At 31.4% G+C, this 21,638-nt stretch overlaps 1 protein-coding gene across 1 annotated transcript in view; it reads left to right on the top strand.

The window, feature by feature from the left end:
• LOC139519538 (huntingtin-like) overlaps positions 1 to 18,499 on the top strand; it is a 68,940-nt gene extending 50,441 nt beyond the window's left edge. Inside the window, exons 39-56 of the mRNA XM_071311701.1 lie at positions 268 to 439; positions 631 to 708; positions 4,293 to 4,421; positions 5,194 to 5,370; positions 5,854 to 5,957; positions 6,572 to 6,726; positions 7,115 to 7,183; positions 8,052 to 8,166; positions 8,912 to 9,190; positions 9,505 to 9,660; positions 10,265 to 10,452; positions 11,331 to 11,445; positions 11,786 to 11,931; positions 12,492 to 12,559; positions 12,826 to 12,961; positions 13,522 to 13,684; positions 14,021 to 14,181; positions 15,200 to 18,499. Coding sequence (XP_071167802.1) covers positions 268 to 439; positions 631 to 708; positions 4,293 to 4,421; positions 5,194 to 5,370; positions 5,854 to 5,957; positions 6,572 to 6,726; positions 7,115 to 7,183; positions 8,052 to 8,166; positions 8,912 to 9,190; positions 9,505 to 9,660; positions 10,265 to 10,452; positions 11,331 to 11,445; positions 11,786 to 11,931; positions 12,492 to 12,559; positions 12,826 to 12,961; positions 13,522 to 13,684; positions 14,021 to 14,181; positions 15,200 to 15,398 — 2,610 coding nt within the window. The 3' untranslated portion in view covers positions 15,399 to 18,499. The remainder of the gene's footprint in view (positions 1 to 267; positions 440 to 630; positions 709 to 4,292; positions 4,422 to 5,193; positions 5,371 to 5,853; positions 5,958 to 6,571; positions 6,727 to 7,114; positions 7,184 to 8,051; positions 8,167 to 8,911; positions 9,191 to 9,504; positions 9,661 to 10,264; positions 10,453 to 11,330; positions 11,446 to 11,785; positions 11,932 to 12,491; positions 12,560 to 12,825; positions 12,962 to 13,521; positions 13,685 to 14,020; positions 14,182 to 15,199) is intronic.
• The last annotated feature ends 3,139 nt before the right edge of the window (positions 18,500 to 21,638 follow it).

The following is a 21,638-nucleotide window of genomic DNA, read 5'->3' as shown; positions in this document are numbered from 1 at the left end:
TTTATCTTTTTTTATATGATAACAAAAAATTTAGTAGAGTCAGGTGAGCGATACGGGCTCTTGAGAGCCTCTAGTTATATTTGTAAATACTGTACTGTATTATCCAGTGTTGATTTGTGATTTAGAAGTTTTTTAATTACCACCCAGAAATTTTATTAATTGTGTAATAATTTGATCTTGAACTACAATGACCCTACTTAATTATGACTTTAATAGTGCAAATTATTGAATTGACATTGACCTTTCTTGTTATAATTCTTGATATAGGTTATAGACTGGATGCTGCATCATAACCAGCTACCAACATCTGAGCAGCTGAGTTCTTGTTTACATTGTGTGTCACTTGTCCTACAGAGTTTTCAGCTCTCACAACAAGTAGATAAACAGGTCACATGGTTGTGTTCATTGGTATCAATGGTTTATCAGGTTGTATTATCATGTGAGTACTCAATAAGTCTATGCAAATAGAATTTCTTTTTCATGCATGAATTGAAAAATTCTGAGACACTAGTCATGCCAGAATTAGAATTAATTTATGAAATGAAAATTTTTATTTACCAGTATTAGCAATTGAAAAAAGAACTCAAATTATAAGATATAATGTTATGGATTGTGTATTTTTCTTTCCAGATGAAGTATTACCAGGTGAAAAGCTGATAAAATCTCCAGCTCATGATACATCTGAAGACCAAGATACAGAACAAAGTGGTATGTTGATACAGGATAATAGAGAAATGTTCACCTCTATAGATGTCTTTTGGTTATTGTGTTGATGGGTTGTTGTTTCATTGAAATATCTATATCTATTGGTATACCAATTTTCGTGGGTTTCGTGGGTCACAGCGAACCACGAATTTAAGAATTCTACGAAGAATAATCCTGAGAAATGTGTATGAATAAAGGTCTGCCAACTCGCCCCACTTATAAAAAGACATCTTGTTTCCTTTAAGTATTTTAAATTACTGAATGTTCGTATCCAGTCGTCCTGGTGTAGTGGTTGTGTCGTGGCTTGATATGCTAAAGGTCTTGAGTTCGAATCCCAGCGTATACACTGGATTTTTTCTACGCTAATTTTGATAGATAGTCTTTTCCGTATAATTGTGTATTTAATTATAAGTTTTATAGTGGATTTGACATTCCCGCCAAAATGTTACAGAACAAAGGAAAGCATGCATAACAAAGAAACTCAAACTAGGGTGATCTAGTAGGGGTGATCCGGCTCAGATCACCCCTGTTAGAACAAAGGAGCAGGGATGTAATGATAATTTACTCTCTAAAATTGATTAACACTGTTCATGGAAAATAACTGCAAGTTGTTAATTACCGTGTCATAGTTTGGTTACTAGTGATTTAAAATCAATCGGATTAAGTACGGGGATATTGTCCGTAGGTAATATTGTTTATGACAGGAACATTTATTTTCACACCTTATACTTATATGACTGTTTATTATATCGTGATAAGGGAAATGAGCTTTCAATCATAAAGTTTTGAATGCCTTATAGAATTCCGACAAGAATTTATAAATTGCAAAACAAACAAATAATTAGTTGTCTCTGTCCATTATTAAGGTCTTTCCTTTTACTAAAGGGAAAGACCTTACTGTATTTCTTCTGATTATTAAGGTCTTTCCTTTTACTAAAGGGAAAGACCTTACTGTATTTCTTCTGATTATTATTATTCTTCTTGTTCCGCCAAACTTTGACAAAATTTCCCTCCGTAACCGTAAGACGTGTCGCTTTCATGTTCACACTTTGTATCGGTGTCATGAATACCTATCTGGAACTCACCCTGTGAGTCGAAATATTTTGTCGGTTCGGAGTAATCCCTCCGAAACCCAAAAACCTTGTTATCGTTCCAACACCGTAACCGTAATAGGTAGAAAAAAAATGAAGGGTGAAATTTGTTCAGGACCAGACCCCGGTTCTTCGTTACATTTGGATCGAAAAGATTCAACGACTCATTGGTAGGGTTATGCCCCTATGAAAATTAACCGGTGTCGGTTGGCCACCAAAACTCAGAAACCGTAAGTCGTAGACACATAGGATCTTCACCAATCATCATCATTTCATGTATCTTTAAAAAATACCTCAAGGTCAAATTTGTATGTTGACCTTGACCTTTGACCTAACAACTTGTTATGGGATAATCTCAGAAACCATTATACTTACAGAAGTTTTAAATGGTGGAAAATGTTTGGGTCATTATGGCGCAACTTTGTTACATTTTGACCAAAGAGATTTGACCTTTCTATAAGGGGCATAACCCCTGTTTTAGGTTTTTGAAAAGACAAAATCAGCTTTTACTATTTAACCAAAGGTCCTAGACCCTTGGGGTCTTCAGTAATGGCATTGGGGACCAATGACCTTGACAAAGGTCAAAAGGTCAAAGGTCAAGGTCATGTCCCAGATAGCGAATTTAGTGTTTTTAACCTTATTAAAAGGATTTTTAGTGTGTTTTCGAGCTTTTTAAGGTTGACCTTGACCTTTTCAATACATTCTACGTCTGTTGGAACATGTATTTTACATTAAAAAAGGAAAGACCTCTCAATTGTTCAAGAACAATTGACATTTTAATTATTATTATTATTCTTTTTGTTCCGCCAAACTTTGACGAAGTTAGCCTCCGTAACCGTAAGACGTGTCGCTTTCATGTTCACACTTTGTATCGGTGTCATGAATACCTATCCGGAACTCACCCTGTGAGTCGAAATATTTTGTCGGTTCGGAGTAATCCCTCCGAAACCCAAAAACCTTGTTATCGTTCCAACACCGTAACCGTAATAGGTAGAAAAAAAACAAAGGGTGAAATTTGTTCAGGACCAGACCCTGGTTCTTCGTTACATTTGGATCGAAAAGATTCAACGACTCATTGGTAGGGTTATGCCCCTATGAAAATTAACCGGTGTCGGTTGGCCACCAAAACTCAGAAACCGTAAGTCGTAGACACCTAGGATCTTCACCAATCATCATCAATTTATGTATCTTTGAAAAATATCTCAAGGTCAAATTTGTATGCTGACCTTGACCTTTGACCTAACACCTTGTTATGGGATTATCTCAGAAACCATTATACTTACATCAGTTTTAAATAGTGGAAAATGTTTGGGTCATTATGGCGCAACTTTGTTACATTTTGACCAAATAGATTTGACCTTTCTATAAGGGGCATAACCCCTGTTTTAGGTTTCTGAAAAGACAAAATCAGCTTTTACTATATAACCCAAGGTCCTAGACCTTTGGGGTCTTCAGTAATGGCATTGGGGACTAATGACCTTGACAAAGGTCAAAAGGTCAAAGGTCAAGGTCATGTCCCAGATAGCCAATTTAGTGTTTTTAACCTTATATAAAGGATTTTTAGTGTGTTTTCGAGCTTTTTAAGGTTGACTTTGACCTTTTCAATACATTCTACGTCTGTAGGAACATGTATTTTACATTACAAAAAGGAAAGACCTCTCAATTGTTCAAGAACAATTGACAGTTTAATTGTAATAGCAGTTATCAATGAACACTTTAACCTAGAATGACCAAGCGAAGATTTTGACAATTCAAAACTTTTTCAATGAATTCCTTCTTTTTTGTTTTGTTTTATTATTGACCAAACCAATGAGGTTATATGATCTCCTAAATCAAAAAGAATTCCACGAATCTGAATTTTATTTTTGTAATCCGCGATCCACGAATTTACGTATACCACGAAACGTCTTTTTTTCTCTATCCACGAAAATTGATACCCACGAAAATAAATGAATCCACAGTATATTGTTTCATATACAGTATCTCTCAATTAAATTATAACTCATTGTTATTTGTGTCTGCCAGTTCTTGCAATAATTGGGAAACAAAATAATTCATGTGTTGTTTTGACGACTAATGAGAAAGGGGTTGTTAAAATGCTGATTTCAAACACAGATGTCATTGGTATGAGTCCCAGAGGAGCCAATGTTATTTTCTAATAAGAATTAGGCTCTCCAGTTATCTATTAAATGTACAAACGAACACAAATTATAATGCTCTGACTGTTTAATGTCCAAATTTGAATTGGGCAGAGAAAAAGGCACATATAGACCTAATGTAAGCCAAAAAAAAAATGATATTACAAATTTTATTGAAGAAATGAGAAGCTGAAAACAATCAAACCACTCTTTATTTATGGTGACAAAAATAACATTTCATCAGTGGAAAATAAGGGAAATGATCTGGTTTATTTTAATGTTTAGAACTTTAAGAATCAGTTTTCAACATAACAATAGAACAATTTAGGTATTATTATTTGTTTTTTTTATTTTACAGATTTGCAGCAAATAATTAAAGCCTGTGATAGAGTTTCTGATTTAATTATTTGTCTCCATACCAGATTAAAAGGACCATCTAACTTACTACCTTCATTTGTTGCTGATCACATCAAAAATATCATCTTAGGTGAGTTGGACATTTTGAATACATGGCTCATGCTAAATGAAAAATACAAATATTTTAATAGTTTATACAATTTTTCAACAAGCTTTCTGAATTAATGAGATAATCCAAAATTGAATCAATGAGAGGGAAAGAGTCATAATTTCACAAAATTTCTCTCTGATTTTAGTCCTTTATACTTTTCACAATTACACATGGTGGTACTTCTTAGTAAAATACAGAGCATGCATATAGATAAGAACAAATTGAATGAGTGCCAATGAGACAACTCTCCTTCCAAGTCACAATGTACGTAAAGTACAGCCTTCAACACAGAGTCTTGGCTCAAACCTAACAGCAACCTATGCATACATATATATGATTTTTATGCCCAACCTATCATAGAAGAGGTCACTAGAGGGGCATTATGTTTTCCGGTCTATGCATCCATTCATCCGTTCATCCGTCCGTGTGTCCCGCTTCAGGTTAAAGTTTTTGGTCACGGTTGTTTTTGATATAGTTAAAGTCCAATCAACTTGAAACTTAGTACACATGTTCCACATAATATGATCTTTCTAATTTTAATGCCAAATTAGACTTTTGACTGAAATTTCACAGTCCACTGAACATAGAAAATAATAGTGCGAGTGGGGCATCCATGTACTATGGACACATTCTTGTTGATTTTAGTATTAGTATCAATTTAAATGGAGTCAATTGTCTGCTGTAATATATTTAACATGTGAAATATTCCTGCACATTGTTTTATCTGAATATAAATTATACTTTTACATAGGTTTAAGTAGACAGTCAGTAATCAACAGTTATGCCAGGGTGCCTGGGATTGTATGGAAAATAGGATGGACACCAACCCCAACAGGAGAACCTAGGACACAGTTACCTCCCTTACCTCTAGATTTACTGCAGGATAAAGATGTTTTAAAGGAATTTGTCTTCCGAATAAACACATTTGGTAATGATTTTTATTATCAACAAAAACAATTTATGGAGACTGTAGGAAAGTAAAATCAAACATGAATTCAATATTTATAATGTGGAGTAATACAACTGGAATAAAAGACAGATTACATAGGAAAGATATATAGGTTGTTGACATGATATACAAAGTTTCTATATTTGGACTGTTTGAAGAGGTACAATTGTAATTTTTCAGATTTCAGTATGAACTTGTTTTAGCATAAGCTGACTAGCTGATTTAACTAGTAAGAACCTTTAGAAAGTTAACTGCATGCTTGACTGATACAACATGTATACTGAAGCATAAATGATCATTCCCTCTTAATTGAAGCCAAGAAAAATTTGATGAAAGTTTTCCTTGTAAGTTCTTGTAAGACATGTGTTTGTAGGAATGATGATTGATTTTTTTTTTTAAGTGAGTTTATAGAATGCTTGTGCCTTATTTTCTTTCATTAGCTACATTGTGTTTTATTAACAGGTTGGATAAGTAGACAACAGTTTGAAGAGACATGGATGAGTTTGTTACCCATACTTAATCCTGTCAGAGTGGATGAAGAGACTGAAGAAATTAATAGTCCTGAGGTTGGTTTTAGTGTCAGGTTGAATACATAGATTGTTGTGGATATTGAAGCTGGGACCAATATTAGTCCTTGTGATTAGATTCTACTTTTAGTAATGAATTTTCAAAGCATGTTGCATATTCTTAACAAGATTACAATATGCTGAAATTGATCTGCATGAAAAATTTGCCACTGGATGTTAAACAACCAGCATTTTATCATAGAAATTAATCTGATTCGATAAGAAAGCATATTTTGAAACGTTCTTTCTCATAAGTGGTTCTCATATCCAAATAATGGAAAACTGTTGATTCATTATTATTCGTTGGATACCAACTTTCGTGGGTTTCGTGGGAACAGGTGAACCACGAATTTAAATGTTCATCAAAATACACATTTCTATTAAGTTGTAACCAGACTTTGGCAGAATCATGAAATCACATATACACAAAATGCAAGGTTTCTACTATCCATGAAAATTGGTACCCACGGAAATAAATCAATCCGCAGTATGTAAAAGTGAAACATTGAATACCTTTTAAATGAGGATTTCCGTAAATATAAAGCAAAAAACTAACAATTATAATTCATGATCAAAATACATAATATAGCTACAAAGTAATTTGGTCCTTTCAGGAAGAAGTAGAAAAATCACAGTGTATGGTGATAGCAGTCAAATGTGTGACCTCAATGTTACTGCATTCAACTTTGACTCCTGTACCTGGTAACCCTAGCAACAGTAGATTTGAAATGAGACCCAGAGATAAACCACTGGGTTTTTTGCATACCAGGTAGGTAACAGTATTTCATTCATGAAGTGGTAATGTGATGAAGTAGGTCCATATTTTACCCTCATAAAAGTTAAAAAAAAAAAGTAAACCCTTTTTATGTTGTTTTTTTCTATTTCAAGAAAAAAAAATTGACTTTCAATCCTGAAAATCATCTATACAACTGTTTTAGTCTCAGATTAAATTATTTCCTTCTTGTTACCTTGAAAATGTGAATTTTACTCAATTTTATACCCAAGTGACTTTCAGACATGTATAAGTAATAAGTATGAACTCACTATAATAGATACTCAAAGTACCCTGCAAAATTTCATATACATGCCTTGTTTTTAGAATTCAACTTGCATTAAAAATATGATTGTAAATCCAAAAAACAATTATTTGATTTTAGATGTGGTAAAAAGTTAACGTCTATTAGAGGTGTGATAGAACAAGAAGTACAGAATCTTTACAATAGAAGGTTTGTATTTAACAAAGATAGACCGTTAGATTGAAAACACCTATGTCATTATTAAGCACATCAAAAATATTCATATCTTTGAATTCTCTGTGTCATAAATCTGTCCTAACATTTATATCTTTAATGCTGGTTTACCTCTTATCAATGATATTGTAACCTTGTTTTCCCAATCATCTGCAGTCTACTTACTGACTTCCAGTTAGTTGGTTTTACAAAGAACACTATCAGTGTTATCCTGGAAATATACAAATCAATCCTGAAAACAGTAAGCAGATTTACTTTATATATGTTGTAAACCTCAGAGGTGTGACACTATACAGAAAGCTTATTATTCAACTATATACCAAAAAGTTTCAATTTCGACTTTGAATTTTCTAATACCAATAAGCAAAAAAGGGATAATCATTACTTGTTTCCCCAGGCCATTCATTAGGAGGTTATTAACAAGTACCGCCTAAATGTAGAAATTTTTATATGAGATATTCATGGAATAAATTGAAAAGTACCACCTAGAAACGGGGAAAGTACCAGTCAACATGAAAGATAATGAAACCCCTGTTTCCCCCTAACCAAAAGTATTACTTTATAGATTTTTATTAAATGTATTATATATATAATGAGAAGAAGAAGGGAAAGATCAAAGTTAATTTTGTAAGGAAATGAGTTTTCCTATTTAAATTTCAATTCCATAAAGGATCAAAAATGTCATTGTGACATTCACAACCAGTAATGTAATATGATAATGATAAATCTGAGAATTTGATATCTAAATATCATTTAGACCTTGATAATTGACACCTTTCATATTTGTAGTGCTGTCAAATCCATATATAACTAAGGAAAGTTTTCTACTTTTTTTTATTTTCAGTAATAGTAGACAATTGTATTATAATGGTGGGAAAGATGATAACAAACTTCTGAGATACATGTTTGATAGTAACTTAGAGAGAGAGTTAGGGGTAGAAAACTTCAATTTAGGGCAGGTAGGTATTTTTAATTACTCATGAAAATGAACAGAGGGGTCTTGTATCCAATGAGGATTTCTTTGAAGTCCTTTGCATGAATTAATTACAGATAGTAAAATTAAATGCAAGGAAATACTGACAGAAATTAATATTATAACCTGTGATTAAACGTAAAAGGTCATGTGATTCTGCTAACTTACAACTACCAGTAGAAGATATGCCTATAAGAAATTCTTATATGATAAATAAAGGCTAAGGAACAGTAATAGGCAATGAAACAGACTTTTTATTTAATGATTTTTGATATAAAAAAAAAGATGTTGAATTTAAACTAAAAATTGAAATAAATTACTTGTTTTAAGGTGGTACCTAACACTACAGGGAGATAACTCTGTAATATCAGCTAAACGTTTCGTTGCCTTGTGAAGGCAATATAAAGCTTCTCAATGATCAAAATTAGTGTTTGTCAAACTGCTATATAACCAGTGTAATTTTTCTGATAAAACGCTTGGTTCAAATTTTTTGAATTTTTTATATTTTTGTTAAAGGGTCAAAGTAAATACTTTGTCAAAATTTTATGAAAATTAAACGAGCCAAATTAATTTTAGTGAAAGTGTTGGGTACCACCTTAATTGTTGAGTTTGAATGAAAATTCTTGAAATAAATGCAAACTTATTTAAAATAAAAAGCCTGCTGAATTAAAGAAAATAATATTTAAATTTCTTTATTCGAAACTCATGTTGAGATTCTTTATATTTTACAGATATCAGTTGAAGGTATTTGGTCTGTAGTTGGAGCCCTCAGTACCAGGATTGTAGAATCTGATACCTCTGAGTCCCCTGATAGTACCCCAGAATCAGTCCAGACAAGTCAACAACAGTTTCCATTGATAACTATAGAGAAAAGAGAAAGATCCATGACATTCAGTAGTATAGATATAAACTCCTGTCTACAATTCCTACTGGACCTGTATGGTCAGTGGCTGTCAAGTAGTGCTAGTCCTAAACCTCCACTCATGTTGAGGAACGAAGTTATTAAATCAGTAAGTAAATCCATTAATAATGGATATCTATCAATTTTCATGACTACACTACAGAAAAATAGATTTTCCTGGATATCTGATATTTTGGATTTGCAAATATCTCTATACAAGCTTATAGAAAATTTATACATCAACTGACATCCATTTAAATTCATGGTTAACCTGCAGCCAAGAAATACTTGAACATTTGTATCCTATGAATAACATAATTAATTCACAGTATTAAATATTGTCACATGATAATGCTAGCAGTAGCAAATTCTAATAAAAAATGGAGGACAAGATAACTAACTGGTTCATGTCTTTGTTTTAAGGTGGTTTGCCTGTCAGATGTGTATGTTGAGAGAGACCAGTATGATTGGATGTTAAACATTTTATTGGAGACCCAGAAGATCCACCCCTCAGAGGATGAGATGATTAATCAGTATATCAATGTAGGACTCTGTAAAGCTGCTGCAGTAGTGGGAGTGGTAAGTTTGTTAATATGTGCACATGTTACTTTGCTTGGAAATGGCATAAGTATTATTCAAGAAAAAATCTAAAAACTGTTAATTCAAAAATTATTGCATGTTTTAATTATTGCAATTTGTGAAGACCACACCAAAATGTGAGATTAAATATTGTAATATCTGGGAAAAAATTGATATAAGTATTTGGTATCAGAATTCAAGTTCTTATAAATTGCATTACTCACCTTGTGCTTTGTCATTTGATCTATTGTGAAGAGTTGTCTCATTGACAAAATACCACATCTTCTTATATTTATGTATACTTTGATTAATGCATATTGAAGGTATTTAAGGTAAATAAGTTTGTACTGCAATGAAAAACTTCTATGAGGTACTCACAATAACAAACAAGATGTGGGATATTGTGTAATTTACTAATTAGTTCATTACACAAATATCCCTTTACAAAAGAACTTGCAAAGGAACAGCGCATTCATTGCTACTCTTCATATACTTCACTGTTATATTATTAAATTTACTCACAAGATTGAAAAAAAACATGCCAAATTACAGAGTAAACATCGTGCGTTCATATAAATTTTAATATTATTTACTTCATTTACAGGACAGTTCTGTTGCATCAAAGATAATGACTATACTAGATTATGGACTGAAGACCCCACACTTGCCTAGCAGGATATCAGCATTACATGGGATCCTGTACTTACTGGAGGCAGGGATACAGGAGACCACCAAACAAATCATCCCATTGGCCACTGACTTCCTCTTGAAAAATCTCTCATCTGTTAACCAGTATGTAAATACATTATCTTAATTTAAATTGTGATTGTTTTAATTGTTATTCATTGTAGTTTGAACTGTAGGAATGATTACTTGTATAATGTCCAGTGGGAAATATTTCAAGATGATGATGATGATGATGTGATATGAAATTTAAAGTTAACTCATTAGAAATAGTTTTAAAGGTATTCATAATTTATTTTTACTATAAGATTTTGTCAAATAAGCAGTGTAAATAAATTTAAACTTCATTGCATGATCTGACATTATTTTAAGAGAATCATCCAGACATCAGTTACATGCATACAATGCCAGTATGTTAAAACAACTAGGAATTATTGTTTATCGGCCTACCCTTCTGGATACTCAATTTTTGAAAAATTGACATTAGAATTAGAAGGATTATATCATAAGGAACATGTGTACTAAGTTTTAAGTTGATAGGACTTCAACTTCATCAAAAACTACCTTGACCAAAAACTTTAACCAAAACCTGAAACCTGAAGCGGAACAGACGAACACACAGAAAACATAATGCTCATAAATGGGACATAACAATAACTTTCACCTATCTAATTAACATGTACACAATTGGCACAAAAATAAGACAAAATCTATGCATGTGAAAGAATAAAAAAAATTGTCCATTTGTGTTAAATTTCCACAAGATATCAGCTCGACACTTTATTCCTCTCTTCTTGCGAGACGTATTTTTAAGCGTACACCATGTTGGAATCCGTGAAAAATGTGAAATAGGACGTTATAATTTGACGTTCTTTCATTGCTAGAAACAACATCATATTGTTTTTATGTCACTTCCAAGTTGTGTTACCGGTGGTTGATGCGCACAAACAATAGGCTGTTTGGTCTTTAATTGTTTTATTTTACAGGACATGCATAACAAGCCAAACATATGTTCTGACAATGTGGGCAACGGCATTCTACATCATGGAAAACTATCATGTGGATCTCAAAGATTTAGAATTCCCAAGCAAAATATTACAGGTAAATGTGTTTCCCTTCATTGCATATTTTATAGATTCATTGCTAAAAAAAAGTAGAATATAAGTATGAAGTTGACCCTTTTTAGACTAACAATATTTTGCTTTCTGTAATAGATTTAAGGTTGCCTTTAATTTATGTAAGACTTTGAGCAAATAAGTGTTTGTTCAGATTCAGTGGAAGCAGATTGCTTTTAAACACCTTATAGCTATTTGTCTGCTATTGCCGAACTTAAAAATACAGGATGCCACAAAGCAAAAGTTTATTATTTACTGTTCTGTAAACCCATTCCAGACTCTAATATTTACTCATTGCTTCAATTCATCAACCTAATTTATTTTAGTTTGCAGTAACAACAGCTTCAGGAAATGAGGAGAGTGTATCTACTGCTGTCTATCTGGCTATATTGAAAGGTCTAGAGAGACTCCTATTGACAGATGTATTGTCACAACAAGATTCGGAAGTCATCATGAAGTTAGGAGTAGATAGGTACTATAGATTCCTAAAGGGACTTTCACAACCTCTACATATACATAATTATACCAATAATGTAGAAAATACATTATGATTCATCACTTTATTTATTGATATGATTGATACTTTTCATAATCACTCTTTTATGAAGGCCAGCACTTCTGTGTTGACATGAAATAACATTGCTATGGTCATATTTATAAATTAAAAGGATTAACTACCCCAAGGAATATATTACCCAAGCTTTATTTGATGTATCAGGCTTCCAAATAAGTCCTAGTTTCTTATATTCAACATGAAATTGGAGAAGATAAGCAGATGCTTTTAATTCACTTGGAGATTTTACCACTGAAGAGGTATTACTTTGTGAACGATAACTTTAGGAGGCCATTATATATAAAATGTTTTACATCAAATTAAGTCATGTTTATACTCTAATATCTGACAAAATATATCTTGATTGCATAGAACATTTATAAAAGTATGCACTTCATAAAAATGCCTATCTTCATCTATGAGTAACATAGTACAATGTATGTCTTTTCTTATAATGATGTACTGTAAACGTTTTGTAGACTGTGTCTTCCAAGTCCACAAAGATCTTTAGCAGCCCTTGGTTTGGTGTTTACTTGTATGTATTCTGGTAAGTAACAGAATGCAATAGTTCTTAGTTTGAAGCAAAAACATTATGTAACAAATTTGTAGCAATTTTATAAGTTGCATGTTCACTTGTTTGCTTTTCCGAAAGAAAATAAGATCTATTTTAAAAGTTCTTAGAGAGTTTTTCACTGGATACATGGAGTATTTTTGGCATTTTGTTAAACCCTGTCCAATGATTGCAAATAATATTAATTTTGAAAAGTAAAATATCTTATCTAACTTATATATTTGTTATATTTTGAATATTAGGTAAGCAGTATGACCAATACAGCCCGTTACCCAGAGATACCTCTAAGAATTCAAGTGCCTATAACTTCGATCCTGTCTATCAAGACCCAGAATCACTGATATTAGCTATGGAAAGAGTTACTGTTTTATTTGATAGGTAAATGAGGACAATATGTTTGGACATACAAAAGATATTTCTCCTACTTCATAGGATTTTAAGGTTGATTGATTGATAGTTGCTTAACATCTTGTGGTATATTTCACATGCAAATAATCCTTATGACAACATGTGAATATTAATGAATGTGCCTTGGTTTGTATCAGACTATCATTCTGAGCTAGATTCACTTGAAGACTGTAAATTCAGAAATAATAAGGAGCTTTTATTTGATACAAATAATGCAATTTGATGATTATTGAATAATAAGAACTATCATTCTGATATGCTTGCAGATTTTCTGATTTCACAGTAATTAATCTTGCATTCTTGTCCATTTTTTTCGAAAACCATAATGAAACCAATGAAATTCTTCTAATTAATAGTTGAAGAGTATGTATTCACAGATGTTTGTCATCATATATTTTAAACTTTGTATATTTTCATTACCGGTAATTTCCATTAACAGGTTCAATTTTAAAATATTTTAACACCATTGATAAAGCTATACTTTTGTTATATTTAAAAAAAAAAATCAATTCCTATGTATTTCTTTTAAGAATAAAGAAGGGTTACCCATATGAAGCTAGAGTGATAACTCGAGTCCTGCCAACATTCCTGGCAGATTTCTTCCCACCACAAGACATAATGAACAAAGTTATTGGAGAATTTATTTCTAGTCAACAACCCTACCCTAAACTTGTGGCTCAAGTTGTTTTTCAGGTAATATATCATCTTCTCACTTTTAAAATTCAGAATTAAAGTAAAATGAGAACAGTACTAGTACGTTGTTTATATTTTTTGGTGTTTTATACCTTTCATTACTCTGGAAGTTTTAGTTCAGTTAGTTTTATTTTTTGTAGTTAGTCACATACCACATCTAGGATTCAGTAAAATTCATTTCTGGTTTTCAGTAAATTTTCAGATTTAGAGAATTCCATTAAATGATATTGATTGATTTACATATTTCATGATCTCTTTACTTTACACACTTTATGTCTTCAGTAATTTGAATATTTCATTATTGAGTAATTTACATTTTAGCTTTTCATATTATAGGTTTTCAGCAATTTACATGACCAACAGCAAACGTTACTGGTACAAGACTGGGTTATGTTATCATTATCTAACTTTACACAGCGTACTCCTATTTCATTGGCTGTATGGAGTCTGACATGTTTCTTCATCAGTGCATCAACCAATCGATGGCTTCGATCTCTGTATCCTTTATGATAAACTTATCGAAAATATTTGGCGTTGTTAAAACTCAGTTTTTTAGTGATAAGATTTGAAAATTAAAGTTTATCGATGGTATTTCAAACTCAAGGGTGTTTCTCAGCTTCAATCTCATCTAAGGGTGACAGCTCCTAGATGAGATGTAGCAGAAAAACACCCTTGATATTCTGTTTATTGCTATATTGCCTATGACAGTAATCATTTCATTGACAATAGTACTTCTTGTGCCCCAAGTTTCTGGCAATAATTTTCTTTCTCAATTCATTAGCATGATATGAGAAATTATCAACAAAAAATATAAAAAAAAAATACACCAAATATCAATATGTACAAAGAGTCACTATTGTTCAATCTAGTGTAAATGTATGGAACTATTGTTTTACATTGTTATCTATTGAATGAAATACCAGAGTGTAATTTCTATATTTCACATACATGTATTAGATAGGTAAAAACTTTATACAACAAAAATGATCAACAATACAAGATCTGCAAAAATGCCAATTAGACTGAACCCATGGGATACATAATTATAGGAGTTATTGCTCTTCATGAAGATTTTTGACTTGGCAGGTTAGCAATTCATGACCATAGAAGTCTCTTAGTTTATTTGTATGCCCCACCTACGATAGTAGAGGGGCATTATGTTTTCTGGTCTGTGGGTCCGTTCGCTCATTCGTTCGTCTGTCAGTCTGACCTGCTTCAGGTTAAAGTATTTGGTTAAAGTTTTTGGTCAAGGTAGTTTTTGATGAAGTTACAAGTCAGAACAACTTGAAACTTAGTATACATGTTCCCTATGATATGATCTTTATAATGTTAATGTCAAACTTACCCCAATGTTACAATCCACTAAACATAGAAAATGATAGTGCAAATAAGTTGTACATGCATTCAACTACAAATTTATATAAATGGTCACATTTTAGGTTTTATGACTTTAACAGGAATTACTTTATTGCATTGCATCAATATATTTATCAATTTCCTTAACTCTAGATACAGATTTCCTCATGTTGTAAATAGAATGGGTAAAATGGAAGTTGTAGACACTCGGTTATTCTGTGTTGCAGCAATGAGTTTCTACAATCAATTAACTGATGATGCTCAGCTTCGAGCTTTTGTATCCACATTCCAGATGGTCATTTCATTGGGTGCACCATATACACAGTTATTAGAGCTTCTTTCTGATAGTAAGAAGTGATATCTTCTATAGATATGCATTTATGTGTCTATTTTGATACAATATTATTAAGGCTGACATATAGGACCAATAACCAAGATGTATTTAACCGTGATGATAGCTTAAGCTGCCATATTGTTACACTCGTTGTATAATGTTGTGACTTATGAACCTGTTATACTGATATTGATATATTGTGGTATACTAATTTACATAGATATTGATATATTGTGGATTATTGTGGTATACTAATTTTCATAGGTTTTGAGGATAAAGGTGAACTACAAATTTCAATGTTCATCAAAGTTTAAATTTTCAATAGGCTTGTTTGCAGCCTTTTTTAAACCACAAAATCAAACGTGAACAGAAATAGCTTTTCCTTTATCCATGAAAATTGGTTAACACAAAAATAATTGAATCCATGAAATAGTACTAGAAATTTATTACTTTTGAGTAGCAAAAGTACTCAGGGTCATTTTACAACTGTTTCTGTTTGTTTTCAGTTTCATTCTAAAAGTTAATGGATGTGCCGTAAGACTGAGGAAAGTCACATTGTTTCGTACTGTGTACACTTATTACACTTTTCTGTTTCAATTGATACTTTTTCTTTTTACTTCCTTTAAATTAATTTAATGTTGCTGCACTTTGTAAACATTATTTTTATGGATGCAATCAGAGTCAAGTTATAATAATGTTGTCATGTTAGATGCTAGTCATAGTGTTTTATGATATAAGTTGTCTTAGATTCAGGAAGATATCAAGAATGGTAACATGTCAATTGATTTGCTAGTCACAGACCAGTAGTGTTTCATTTAAACATTCTTTAGAATGGATTTGTAGAGAGTTCCCTTTTGTAGATGATCTTCTATCTTATGTTTTCGTGATTGAGAGCTTTTTTGGCATAGATAGCTTTGGATCCAGAAAGTTGTGTCTTGGAACACTTTGGATCATAGGTGGCGACTTCGGTTTTTCTGAGGCTTTTAGGTCCCACAAAAAACCCAAAAAAAATCATTGTGTTTTGACAATATGTTCATACAACAATGACTTTAGACCATATAAAATAGTGCTATGAAAAGATTTGTTTTATTTAGTATTAAGGATTGGTAATAGATCCGTGCTGCTTTCTTGATATTTTATGATTAGGTAGAAATTCAAGGTCAAGTTTGTAGCAAAAGTTAACCTGGTGGTTATTTGTTGATGTGATAGAAAAGTGGACGATAATGAGTTGTTTGCGTGCTATTAAAGGGAAATAACTAGGGTATGTTTGCTTTTTGTTAATTTTGAAAGTATTTGTTTTTGTTTTGTCTTTCCTTCTCAGAAGTTGTCCAACAATTGTTGAATTTAAAATTCTGTGCAATATACATTAAGTGCTATCTTGTTATTTATTTAATTTTAATGTTAAATTAATGTTTTGTTTGCATTAGAACTGTTAGATAGATATTTTTTAGGCAGAAAACTATGATATAAAAGGATTTACAATACTTTCACATACAGTACATGTACTAATACTGACTTTATTCTAACATCGATATAGTGCTTTAGATCTATAAAAGTAAATCTGTTTCAGTTGCATCATAAGCCTGATTACAAGATCTTTTAAGGTTCGATCACATTAGTCCAGGATTTTTAATTCTAATTCTCATGTGGAATAGTTCAAACCTGTTTTAGTATGTTTAGTTTGTTGTTCATTGACATGCATCTTACATATCTTATTATTCTTCTGTTATAGACTTGAACTTTGTTCTTGTAAATTTTAAGATGAGAAAATTGAAGATCGAATTTGTTCTGTCCCTAGTTCTTTCTTATAAAGATATTTTGCATGGCAATGGTAGCTGTTTAATAGAAGAACCCTTATTTCAGTCAGATACTCATGCACTAATTAGAAGTTTCAAAAATCATTTTTAATAATGGATTTTTGAAATGTATAAAAAAATAGTTTTTGCAAAAAGTAAAAATGTCTTGTAATTATTCATCATCTATCAATGAAGTACTTATAGTTTTTACATCAAAATTATTAGATGACGTAAAAATGTACTTTTTGTATTGCTATCATCAAAAGGTTAATCCCCTTTCAGTAAGGAAATTTACTTTTTTGTTGACATCATATGTTACACATTAATCTTTTTTTTTTTTTAGGATCTTTCTATTTTTAGCTTTTAACATTTCCTAATTTTATTTTGTACTTTTGTTAAAGCTTGCCACAAATAGAAACCAGGAAAATCAAATGTAGCTTATATGTGAGGCAATGTTTTATAAATACTCTATCAGAGAAGTCTTTTTCATGGCTTAATGAGATTTTGATATTAAAGATTATTCTATGAAATAAAACTATAATTCATAGTAATTTAAGTGTGCAGTGGCGAATATTTCCTGCATAGTAAGGACAGATTGATTAAGGGTGGAATATTTATTTAAAAAATGGATGCTAAAATCAAAAGCATGCAGTTTCCTTCACTTTCTGTTTTCTGTGTATTGACATTTTTAAGCATTCTCTGAAATAATATTGGTTTTCATGCATGAATGCATTGTTAAATTCATGCTAGTTCAAGTATATGACAGATACATTTGTGGTTGTTTTCTTTGCAAGGTTTAAATGTGATGAAAAATATATGTACATTGTTTTCATCAGTACCATAGAAATAATAGACGCAATAATGTATCTTGATGCTTGATATTATCAAATCAAAAGTACCAATCTTATATTGAGAAAGGTTTTGTCTTGTTTCATATGATGTTATAGATTTTTATACTACAGCTAAAACACTTTATGTTGTCTTTATGACCAATGTCCATGCCATGTCCACGTTTCTTCACAATCTGGAGTTTGTATAGGGATTGACAATAATTTTATTTTTTGTTGTATTTTTCAACAAATATAATTGCAGTAATTGTGGACTGCAGTATAAAAACAAAAATATGTTTTCTAAATCCTGAATTTTATATAGGAAGAATTAACAACAGGAAGACAATATTCATTTTGAAGCTGATGGGGGATTTTGATAAAAATTTCTTTCCTGTTTTTGCTGTCTCATATGTAATTTTGCTGTATAATTCTAGCTTGTTTAATTATATTGTAAACATTGTAAACATCTTATTAATCTTGCATTAAATGTCAAATTCAACATTGTTTATTTGTTTGTTTGTGTGGTAATAATTGATTATTTTCTAAAAATAGTTTTATATTTTGTCTTTATTTACTATGAATCATTTTTCTTGTCTATACTACAGAAGTGACCTTGAAAGACGATTGATTCCGGGAATATCAATGTTAATTAGTTCTGAGTAGTAGGACTTGTGGTGGGCTGCATTTTGTACAATGATGCATCTACCTTTTGTTTACAATGGATTGATTTATATTAGTTGATACTAGTTTTCGTGGATTGTGGAAAAATGTAATTTGTTAGATATCTGATTTCCTTGATTTGCCAAAGGATCCACCCAACCCTTTATTAAAAATTACACTTTGTTGAACATTCAAATTTGTAATTCACATATACCCACGATATCCAGGAAAATTGGAACCCAATGAATATTAAGGAGTCCAGAGTAGTTTGTAAAGCTTTATTGACTTTGAAGGCTAGTGAATAAAAGAAGATTTGAGGTATATATCTTGACACAGCGTCCCAACAACACAAGAAGACATCTAGACGTTAATACATGGTCTTCAACAAATAGACACATGCCTATGAAGATTTAAATCACCCCATATCTAGAATAGTAAAATTTAATAAAAAAATTGGCCATCATCATCAAATAATGAGTACCGGTAACTGTACAAGAAAACAGCTATAGTTGCTGCAAGTTATTTCACAAAAAGACAAAATGATTCAGATAATATAAACAAAGATAAATCTCTGGATAAATCTAAAGATAAATGATTCAATATAACTTTTCCTGATGAGAGGAGACTTATCGATCAGATGTTGTTTTTGTGATTAAAACATCATATTTTACTTGGAGGGATAAATGATTGGACACTGATTAGAGAACGTGACCACAGATTTGCTCACAATTTGAGGAATGAACATGGTTTAGAGATGTGTCAATTTAAGTTTAACATATAATTAGAAGGTTGCTTATAAGGCATAAGAGAAGATAGACATTAACACTTACCCTCACCAAACTTATATTATAGGTTCATAACAGCAATGTCTTGGAGGAGTTTGAAAATCAGTGCCAATAAATTACTTTTGAAAGAGTTATACCCCTTGGAAACATTCATTATATGGAAAATTGCATAGTTAGCGCCCTCATGTGTATAATTTTGGCAGAATTATATAAAACTTGAATGATAGGTTTATATCAACAATGTCTCTGACGAGTTTAAACATCAGTACTGATATAAAAAAAAATGATAGAGTAACTATTAATAATAATGAAAATCATATTGCATTTGCTCTGAAGTCTTCAATTCTCTACAATATAAACCCTTATAGAACAAACAAAAATGCAATTTTTAGTTATTGCCATAGTACTTTTGAAAGATGAAATTTGTGCAACATGGGGACATTCAAATGCTGTTTATTTTGATAATTTTTCATGTACTTACTGCCCCTGAAATGTCTGTTTTTTTATAACGAATTTCACAGTTTGTGGTTTTTAATCTTGAAAACTATTATTGATAGAGAGAAACTATTAACAGCGAAAGTGATCAGAATGATAAGATCAACATCAACTTGGCTCAAATCGTCAATGGACCTGGACTCTTTTTTTGGCATTTGGCATAGTGGTTAAGAGAGTTGGAACATTGGCAATAATACCAAGAAAATATTCTTATTATAATGTTCAGTAAATCAAGATCTTCAGATAAGTTAATATGGCATAAATTGTAATAAAGTTTCCATATGTCAAATGTCCATTGTCCTTGCCCTAATTTTCTTGGTTCAGTGACTACTTGGAAAAAGTGAAGATTTTTTGTTATATTAGTTTTTCTCTTGTTATAAGTGTTATATAACTTTTTTAGTATGTGTGTACCTTGCAAGTTACTCATGCCTGTCGGACAGTATTCAATTGGACTCGACCTCATTTCATGGATCAGTGAACAATGTTAAGTTTCCAAGCTCAAGTCTACATCTCAGATACGTTAAGCAATAGGTCTACTATATTTGGTGTATGGATTGATTATAAATTGTACATGTCATCTGACCTTGACCTCATTTTCATGTTTCAGTGCTTAATGTTCTGTTTTTTGTGTTTTGGTTGGTTTTTCTAATACTGTTTGCAGTAATTAAACTATTTGGTGTGCAGAAATATTGTCAGTTTGTCAGGTTTCATTTAACCTTCAACTCATTTTCGAAAAATTAATTGCTCAATGTTAAGTTTAAGTGGTTTGGAATGATTTTCTTCATCTGATCTTGACTTCATTTTAATTGTTCATTGGTCAATATAAAATTTTCATAGTTTTGGTCTGTTTTTTGTATACTATAAGCAATAGGTAACTATATTCGGTGTATGGTGTTTCTGGCTTGGTTTATCTGACATTGACCTCGTTTACTTGGATCATGTTAACTTTATGTGATACTTGAAGTAAAATTTTATATATAGGCCTATCATTGTAAAATCCATAGTCATGGTAAAGCAAGCAAGACATTTCAGCAAGTGCACTCTTGATTTTCCTTTTTTCCAGTTTTGTCTATAGTTTAAAGAACTATAATATAGATAAACTGTTTTTGTCAGGTTCATTTTTCATACCACCATTGCAATACATGTACATTGAATATATTTTACCTACACACAGTAATGACACTTATATTATACATATTATATTGTTCCTCATAAATGTTTCAGTTAGTCATAAAATTCTCTGTGAACAGACTTTTGATAAGTTTTACATTCAGGTACTCACTCCTAACCCTACTGACATCCTCAAAATGCAATACGGAATTTGCCACTGGACCTTAAGCTAATAACAATCAATCAGCATTTTGGAAACTTACTGCATCATATCAATGATATTTCATGGATAAGTCAGTCATAAATATACTACAGTAGATCAATGATATTTCATGGATAAGTCAGTCAGAAATATACTGCAGTAGATCAATGATATTTCATGGATAAGTCAGTCAGAAATATATTGCAGTAGATTAATGATATTTCATGGATAAGTCAGTCAGAAATATACTGCAGTCGATCAATGATATTTCATGGAAAAGTCAGTCAGAAATATACTGCAGTCGATCAATGATATTTCATGGATAAGTCAGTCAGAAATATACTGCAGTAGATCTATGATATTTCATGGATAAGTCAGTCAGAAAT

The sequence above is a fragment of the Mytilus edulis genome, chromosome 4 (assembly GCF_963676685.1).
Source record: "Mytilus edulis chromosome 4, xbMytEdul2.2, whole genome shotgun sequence".
Lineage (NCBI taxonomy): Eukaryota > Metazoa > Mollusca > Bivalvia > Mytilida > Mytilidae > Mytilus > Mytilus edulis.
The sequence above is the reverse complement of the archived record's forward strand: the minus strand, read 5'-3'. Positions and strand labels throughout refer to the sequence as shown.